Source organism: Oreochromis niloticus, linkage group LG2 (assembly GCF_001858045.2).
Source record: "Oreochromis niloticus isolate F11D_XX linkage group LG2, O_niloticus_UMD_NMBU, whole genome shotgun sequence".
NCBI lineage: Eukaryota > Metazoa > Chordata > Actinopteri > Cichliformes > Cichlidae > Oreochromis > Oreochromis niloticus.
This window is the reverse complement of record NC_031966.2, coordinates 4,746,001-4,755,173: the sequence shown is the minus strand read 5'-3', so window position 1 is coordinate 4,755,173 and position 9,173 is coordinate 4,746,001. Positions and strand designations below refer to the sequence as shown.

The following is a 9,173-nucleotide window of genomic DNA, read 5'->3' as shown; positions in this document are numbered from 1 at the left end:
CAAACAAAATTCAGCATTAAAGCATGCAGAGGATTCTGATGTAGTGTGTTTGTATCCACAGTCTGATGCTATAGATGCACAGAAGGTTAGCACATTGCAGCTGCATCAGTTCCAAGAGCTATACACACACTGTAGTTTCCTCTGACTCAATGATACACGAGCACCGCTGATATAAATATAACAGAGCAAAATATTTCTACATTCAAATGTGCCTTTGGCAGCTGTTTTCATTTTAAGTGGCTAAAATGGGCTAAACACAATGTCAGCACTCTTTTCATGAGATCTGATGGCGAGTGCTGTGCAAAAGCACTGAACTTCTTAATATTTTGCTTCCAATGAACCAGAATTTACTGTATTTATTTATTTTTTGGTCTTGAGCAGTAGTTCTCCAGGCCTTTCTTTGGATAGTAGCGTATGATACTGGTCAGTTTCACTCTAGTCCTTGTAACTGACCATTTCCAGAGGAATCTTTTTCTTGTTAAGCCACTTAGCATACTGTAAATCTATGAACCATTCAAGCATGAGAAAGGCACCAAACTCAATAGACGATCCAGTGTTGTCTAGAAGTAACACTGTAGCAAAGAAACTATTTTAAATTGCATCTTTGGTTATTTTGTTACTAGAACCCTGCTGCTAAAATACATCATTTGCACCTATTCGTCTTATTATATAGTTGAATGTACCAAAATTTCTTTCCTTGTTTTTTTTATTTGACCACCTTTCTGTGTGTTCTTATTCATGTACCAGCTGTTAAATGCATAATGGATGATATCAGGTCCTGGTGAGCACCTTTAGTTGACCCCGTGAGCAGCAAATATAAAAACAAAGAGATTGTTAGCTCAAGAAATACACTTAGAAACGTCATGAAAAGATCGTAACTTTATTTAACTAAGACTTGCCAAGTCAAACTGGCAATCGAACAAAATGTAAACAATACACAGCATGGTTAGAGAGAAGCTTCATCAATCAGTGCACACAGGCTCAAATCAAAATGACACATCATGGTTTTAGCTGTGAACTCAAACAGTGCCACTAGTGTTGTTTAATCCCAGCCTGAGACAAGCAGTGACATCAGGCTGAAATGACAAAGACCAGGAGTTTGGAACTAAAGTAGCCATTCAAAGATCTACTGGAGCTGTAGCAACGGCAGCAATACTGACTCAGGTGTTTCAAACCCCTTTTAGATCAAGCCATGCTCCTCACTAACAAGTATCGAGAGCAGAAGACAGAATGTAAACGCTTCAACATCTGTGGTGTGGAAGTTTTCTTTTTGTAAGGCCTGTGTGCAGCGCTGAGGAGCAGTAATGTCAAAGCATCATCTGACCTGTGACAATTTTAATCCAGTTTCAGTCTTCGGTGATGCCTTCCTGTGTATCAGAAGATCTGTAACACTAACCACACTGACTGGAAGCTAATCTAATATTCTTGCTTCTGCTGATTTGCATCTGTGAGCACTCAGTGCATGGCAACATTGAGACTTTAGTCTCTTTTTGTCACACTCACAGGATAGTCATATAAAATCAAACCATTATTTATTTAATCACTCTGAAACGTACATGCAGTACAGCTCACAAGACCTGTGTGCTGCCCCTCGGCAGGTTTCCTGAAGGAAGAAACCTAACCACGAGTTCAAACAGCTTGTTTCAGAGCTCATACACAAAGGGCCAGTGTAACATTGCACTTCTGTCTTTGTGTGCAAAAAGCCAAAAAACAAAGTCTGAATATATGAACATGGCACAAAAGCTGAGCTCTTACGTCTTCCTACCAGATGCCTTTTCTGAAACTCAAAGCACTCAACCTCACTTAAACAGGAAGCCCATCTTACACACTGATTAGGTCTGGTTTCTTTGTTTACATCAACAGATTGCACAACAGGATTCTAGAAAGTCTAGTTCCAGGTTTCTCACCGGTTTCCTGTTTGTGTGCCACGAGTTTGCAAACATAGCTGAACCGACTAACTGTGATGTCACAGAGTTGGTGTTACAGTTAAGCAGGTGAGAGCTGCTTCAGTCGTATCTCATCATTTGGATTTTCCAGAAGATCAAATGGGATTGACAGTGTTGTGTAAAAATGTTCCTCCCACTTCCTGAGGTCTTGTTCTTTTACATATTTGTCACACTTACATGTTTCAGATCAAACTTTAATCTTAGACAAAGATAACCGGAGCAAATATAAAATGTAGTTTTTAAATGATGATTTGATTATTTAAGGGAAATAAACTATCCAAACCTACCTTTCTGTCCCTACCTATTGTTGTTATCCCCAAAGACCAAATAAGTGGTTGTGCAAAAACTGCTGTCAATCATTTGTGTTAACTGGCAGCGAGTCTCTCACGTCACTCAGTCGGATCAAGTCAGGATTACTGTTCCCACATAGGTTGGTTTGAATAGCTTTAACATTTGTAATAATAATTTAAAAATTGCATTTTACTAATTTCAAAGTCTAAATTTTGATGATCTGTAACAAATATGCAAAGAAAATGAGAAATTAGTAAAGTGCTGAACACCTTTTCACAGAATTGTACTTTATGAAATAGGACTCATTATGTGGGAAAAACATAGCAAAGCATGTTTTCCTTCTGTAGGTCTGATGACTTGCACAGATTTCAGGCACTCAGATATAAGAAGAGGATTCAGGCCAGCTGTCCTACCTCACACAGAGCTGAAGTGTGTGTCTGCTCGTGAGTTAGGTTTAATATTAATGTGCAGCTCTGGATCAGGTCTCCCTTTCTTCTTTTTCCTCTGTACATTCTCTTTTGATGAATGCAACACTGGCCACTGCGGCCACATTACAAAAACAACAAATTCCCTTATTTGCACACGTTAGAGAGAGAAACGGGTTTCGGGTTTCAGCAGTATTAAAGGGTCCGTGAGTCCAGTCCTCTGGTACGGTCTGGGCTCTGTTAAGGGACGGTGGAAGGGTGGATTTAGGTCAGGCCTCTCTGACGGTCTCCTTACTTTCGTTTGCTCTTGGTGTCAGTGGTCTGAAAGACACTGGAAGCCGACATGAGGTTCTCAATGTACTGACCCAGGACCTGGTTCTCTGACTTCAGCTTCAGGTTCTCTTCCTTTACAGCATCGACTCGGGCAGACAGGTCTGAACACGTCAACAAAAACATCAGTCAACCATACAGGAGTGTGGAAACTACATGGGTAGGAAACTAATTTATTACAGTTTAAAACATCATCATTACTCCCCAAACACATAAAATAAAGGTGTGTGTGTGTGTTCACACAACACATCTCAGTGTTGCATGTGCAACGGGGAAATTATATTTAACCATAATAGGGTTGGTCAGCTTGCCCCACTGATGTTCAAGCACTGTGCAAAATCTTTTGTTTTTCTGATTATTGATTATTTAGTACATACATTTAATACAATTTTTGGGAACTTTTCTATGACCACATATGCACCACGTCCCTGCTGTGAAAACCTATTTGCCACACTTTAATAGGAGCACAGTTTCTGAACCATCCTGTGTCATTCAAATTAAAGTTACCACGTTTGGTTCAGATTGTGATGAAAACTATGAGTCTGAAAAGTCCTTACAGTCAGCTTTCTGTCAGTTAAAGAGGGAGAGTGAATCCCTCCAGAACTCTCAGAATGACTTTCTACCATCAGCCAGACGGTGTAGAGTTCAACAGGCCAAACTACGCTGGTTTAGAAAGAATGATGCTAAACTGCCTGCACTTCAGCTCAAATCCACTCTGAGTGATGTAGTGTTCCTGTGTGTTATCAATCTGTGAACATTCTGCTGGTACACATACATTTATGAGTAACCTTCACATAGACAAATCAACAGTTTGATGTTTCCCACTAAAAGCCCATCTGCAGTGTGTAAAGTTAGGAGCAACTTTTAAAAATGTGAATGCACAATTTCATTACATTACATTCATTTCATTACGCCTTCGATGCTTGTACCCTCCCGGGGAAGATGGCGGTCGACTGGACCAGCGCAGACATGCTGCAGGACCGGATGCGCTGTCTACACCGGCTCTCTCTTACCCTTTACCCACCCCTGTTGCTTGTCTTGTGTATTGATTGTCTATGGTGTATTGATAGTCATGTGCTTTTTGTGCTGAGGTGTTTTTTTCTGTTCTCAAACTGTTCTCCCATTAGGAGCTCAGTCTGAGTGGAGTTTTTTTCTCTCCTCCTCTCACCTCATGTTATGTATTTTCGTTGTTTTTTTCCTATCAGCCTACCCCTCTGACATGTCTTCCCAATGTGTTGTTTGTGTAAGTTTGGTCAGAAGGTTCCTTTGTAACTGCGCATGCGCCATTAGCGTGCTGCCTGCTGTAACCCTAATTTCCTTCGGGATTAATAAAGTATTCTGATTCATCTACAGACTGTAAAATCCCAGCGTGACATGAAGCTGCAGAGCTGCATCACGTTTAACAGTCCAACACGAGTGTAAGCCACCCCACAGTAAACCTTACAGTTTATATTTAAAACATTCATTTTCCATTTTAGCAAGTAACAGCTGTGAGGCTGCACGTGCCTACCCTCTAAAGTGTGCTGAAGCTCCAACACCTGGTTGATGAGCCTGGTCTTCTCTTCCAGCTCAGCCTGGTTCTCCATGTCACCTGCAGCAGGCGAACGGAGCCGTCAGGCACAGAGAGAAGAGTGAACATGCACACTGTGTGTGTGTGTGTGTGCGCGCGCGCGCGCTGTCTCACCATCCTCTGAGCTCATGGTGAAGTACTCGTCTTCCCTTTTGGAATGCAGGGCTGCGACTCTCGGGGACACTGCAGGAACATCTGACAGTTAAATATCTGTAAGTTAGGTTGTCCTCTGTAGAAAAGGCTTGCTTGAAAACGACCGTACAGCTTTTCACACCTATGTTACACAACAGGATGAAATGCTGTTTACCAAAACTGCTCTGGGCAGCTGCCTCTGCTGTCGCTCGGCAGTAAACGCTTACATTTTGTTGTCATGCGGTGCACACAATTCTTTTTAATCATCATTTTTGCCACACCTATAATAATAACAACACATTTTAACAAGAGTTTATTATTCTCAGCACACGAGTGCAGCGCCGTGACTGAGAGACAGTACCCCACAAATGTGTTAACCTACAACAGCGTTAATAACACTGATAGCTAAACCCTAAGACCGCAGGTTTGTCTGGTATCGGACCCTTCTAAAGGTCACGTGAACCACGGGTATTTTTAAAACTGACCAAAGAGACCAGCTGGCCAAAGTAAACCACACCGTGCTAACGGTGTGCTGCTAACTAGCTGCTGCTATGCTAATAACTGTTAGCCAGATGCTGTTTAAAATTAGCTGCCACACGTAGTTAGGTATAAGCTGTAAAATGAAAGGACCCATACCCGGCGATGTGAAAAACAAACGTTGCTGTGCTAAATGTGAAGAGGAAAATTAAAGACAAGCGTAATTTAGCACTGCTTGAGTTCTCAGCAGTGCTAGAATTCGTTGGCTATGATCATGCAGTTGCACGCCACTGCCGCCAGGAGGCGACGTACAACTCGCTGGGACAAACGACATCAGAATAGTTTTTTTTTTTCTTTTTTCCACTGTTTGCAGTTATTTCAATGTATACATTTTTTGCCGTAAACAACACTTAAGGTGTTACACACTTGAAGCTAAATTGCTTAAAGCCACTCCTTTTTAGAACTTGGAAAATGTTGTTTTAGATATCTTGATGCATTCTCAATCATCCAGGAAAGTAAATCTCCAAAAGTTGATTCTGTTCATCTGGACGTAGCGTTACAAAACGCTACGGAGAGTTGTTTTAGATAAGCGTTGCAGGCTACGGTCACACAGTTTAATATAACAAATATCTATACTATTATATGTCTTTGTTCCAAGATTATATTAATGAACTAAAACGAAGCTAAAAGTATACAGAGAAAAAATTAGTTAACTCTCAATAAAATTCAAAAGTTAATCGTAAATAGCAAACGTAGTATATTAATAAGGAAAAATATACAGCACTGAATCAAGTTAAAAAACAACAACAACAACTGAACATGTAAACCTACTCTAAACTATAAAGAATTGAAAATATGAACATTGGAAAATAATTTTATAAAAACTTCTGCCAAATACAAAGAACTTTATTTGTTGGTTTGCACAGTTTGATGACATTTTTCAAAGTTAGATAAGAAAGTATTTATATAGTATTCCGTGCAGTACTCCAATCGAACCCAGCAGAGACAGAATGCCGATGACAACCAAATTCAGAATAAAGCCAGGTAACCTGCAAACCAGAGAGTACTCAGTCAGCGTGCTGTAAAAGGTCACACATCAAATACTTTAAAGTCAGTGCTGCCACCATGTGCTTTTAAGTATTTGGTATTTCAGTATCATGAAAGACCTTTTCTTGGCGGATGTGACATATCCGCTGAAATACATCTGTCGAGCGAGCATGTAGACCAGCCCTCCTGCAGCTGCAAACACCTCACTGAAGAAGGTACCGCAGGTCCACAGCGACACCAGGAAGAGAGGGTAGAACTCCACACAGTTCTGGCTGAGAACAAACACAGGTAATGTTAGGACATCCTTGGAGCTCCACCTTGTCACTACTCTCACTGCTCCTTCAGCCATACTGCTGCTCACCGATCGTCAGCTCTCTTCTTATCCTAGCTTCAGAAACTCCTTTGAATAACTTCATGGTATGGTACCAGTAAACTGTTTCTCCATTCCTCAGCCATTCCTCTGACTCTCCTTAACTATGTTAAGCTCCACTGCCCTCTCTCCCATATCACTCTGTAATCAGACTACTAGTTTAAAGTAGTCTGTTTAAACTAGTTTTACCCTTGTGTTCATTTGACTACAGCATTACAATCAGGTCTTCTTACTGTGCACGAAATGTCCTCTCAAATTCTGGAGGTCCAGTGACAACAGGAGGTAAGATGTTGTGAGCCATCCTGGATCTTCCTACCTGCCGAGTCAGGTAGCCTGAGAGGAGACAGTGACAGAGGTTTATTTACATTTTTCTTTGTACAATTCACAAGTATATTTCCTATTTTAGCTGCCTAATTTTTTTGCACAGTTTAATAAATTGTAGATTTTGTTTTCAAGGGATAAAATTGCACATCGGAACAAAATCCAAGCTATGAACTTCTCTCTGTAGACCATCATGATAAAACTGAGCAGAACTCCACAAAGTGTCCGTTGAACAGCAGGTACTTCTCAGCTCCTCTATCTCAAAGCAGATTCATAGTTGTCCAAATGCTCTGCAGAGTCTAGATTCTACCCAGAAGGATATTCTGAGCTTCACAGTGAGCCGTGATGTTCGCATTATCATGTTTTTGAGATTCTCCTCAGAATCATTCCACATTAGAAAATGCATCAAACATCTCAACAACAGCCATGATCAAGAATTCCGGTTAACACTGGCCTGGTGATAGAAGAACCTGCACACAATTTTTTGGGCAGAGAAATGCTGTAAGGAAGAATCAAAGTGTCAAAATAATATAAAAGATGGCAACCTATACTGCTCAACATATGTGCAAAAAGAGCAGATCGCTCAGTATAAATCAATAAAGTAGTATAAAGTTAAATCCACACATTTAAAATAATAAGGATATTGTTTGCATTTAGAATGTATGTGCTTTTCTGTGTGGGAAAGCATGTTCAAGCTGCTGACAAGAGGAAATCCACATCTCAGACGTGATCTGATGATCACTAAATAAGTGGAGTGCTAAGTGTAAAACTTGCCTAGTCTTGCTGTTGCACAGTACCTACCACAGGAGTGGCAAAACACACCCACATTATTATTAAATTGGGACAATATTTTGACCTGCACAACATCCATTAAGCTGCCGTGTTTTACTTACCCATGTGCAGAGCTGACAGCAGGGACACTGCAGCCAACAAAAGAGGGGAGTCTGTTTCCATCGCACTGTTAGGAAAAAACACAGCCGTCCTCACAGTTTGCTCCTAAAAACAAAGTCAGCTTTACATAACAAATAGGAGGTACTTCCTGGGGCAAAGGGACTTTAGCACATCCCACAAGTTCTGCAAGTAAGCAAGTCCCGTGACTCTTGTGCAACTAAAGCTCTGCCATGGGTGGGAAGGGCTCTCTATGAAATCTATCACTAACACTCCACAAGAAAAAAAGACTGGTTAAAACATTAATACCTGCTGTTAATTTATCATCAGCGTATCATATAGGCATATATGTATAAATGCATCCACAGAACTGAACAATAAAATGTGATGGTCCTTAACTACAGCAGCTCTAGCTTCATTTATCATGCCACTGTATACCATGCACTGTTATCAGTGTGAGTTTATTCTGCAGGCCTGATGCTGTGGGGTATGTCTTAGATTGCATGAACATAGTCATTTAGTACAATGCTGTACAAACTGCAATTGTATGTGAACGCAACGACAAAATATAATGTATGTATTTAATCTTTGAGAAAGTAATGATTACATCTGTATGGAAGCTTTCACCACTGATTTTTTTTTTTTGAGATAGTGGTGATTGGTTGATTTAGTGGATTTGTAGGTGAAGGAAAATTGATAATGAGAAGGTGTTGGGTAGGTATGGTGTTAAGGAGGGCAAAAGTAGACAGGAGTACTGGAAGGTGACAAAGACAAAGGAAAAGGCACATAATGGGTTGTATGTGGGGATGGACACCACAAAAGGAGAAAGAGACTTGTACTGATTGCTTCGACTAAGCTGAAAAGAATGTGCAGGAGTTTAGAGTGATTAAGAATACAGCATGGAAATCTACTAACAAGTGAAGGGAGTGTGTTGGGGAAATGAAAGTACTTTGAGAAAGTGATGATTGAAGAAAATGAGAGTAAGAGGATGACATATAAAGGAATGTTAATGAATCAGGAAGTATAAGGAGGAAGTGAGGGCAGTTATGAAGAGGCTGTGGAAAGGTAGTCAGTACTGATGATTTATATGTGGCGGTATAGAGATGTCTGGGAAAGAGGGCAGTGGACTTTTAAACCAGATTATTTAACACAGTTTTGGAAAAGAAGAAGTGTTCTGGGACTGATCTTCAACAAGGATGATGTGCAGAGCTGTAGCAGCTATAGGAAGATAAAGCTGATGAGCCATAACATGAAGTAGAAGCTAGAGAGATGATGGTCAGTAAGCAGCAGTTTGTTGAGAGTGCTCATGAAGACATACAAAGAAGGCAGGTGTAACACTGAAGCTGCAAGGAGTAGATGTAGGGAAGGAGGAAAGG

At 40.6% G+C, this 9,173-nt stretch overlaps 2 protein-coding genes across 4 annotated transcripts; both read right to left on the bottom strand.

The window, feature by feature from the left end:
* Positions 1–864: 864 nt before the first annotated feature.
* Positions 865–5,487, bottom strand: LOC100697283 (short coiled-coil protein B). Of its 3 annotated transcripts, none has more exons than XM_003454317.4 (4): positions 5,331–5,487; positions 4,677–4,745; positions 4,503–4,583; positions 865–3,096 (listed from the first exon to the last, which is right to left on the bottom strand). In XM_003454317.4, exons 2-4 carry the CDS (start codon positions 4,690–4,692, stop codon positions 2,954–2,956), a joined length of 240 nt encoding a protein of 79 aa, XP_003454365.1. In that variant the 5' UTR covers positions 4,693–4,745; positions 5,331–5,487; the 3' UTR covers positions 865–2,953. The 3 variants fall into 3 exon arrangements, with proteins under 3 accessions (XP_003454365.1, XP_005458925.1, XP_005458926.1); XM_005458868.3 differs by having other exon boundaries at positions 4,677–4,757; positions 5,331–5,481; XM_005458869.4 differs by lacking the exon at positions 5,331–5,487 and adding an exon at positions 4,870–5,297.
* Positions 5,488–6,056: 569 nt separating this feature from the next.
* Positions 6,057–7,958, bottom strand: mgst2 (microsomal glutathione S-transferase 2). Its single transcript, XM_025909508.1, has 4 exons — positions 7,803–7,958; positions 6,822–6,921; positions 6,338–6,490; positions 6,057–6,220 (listed from the first exon to the last, which is right to left on the bottom strand). The coding sequence occupies exons 1-4, from the start codon at positions 7,861–7,863 to the stop codon at positions 6,118–6,120; spliced, it is 417 nt and encodes a 138-aa protein (XP_025765293.1). The 5' UTR covers positions 7,864–7,958; the 3' UTR covers positions 6,057–6,117.
* Positions 7,959–9,173: the final 1,215 nt, after the last annotated feature.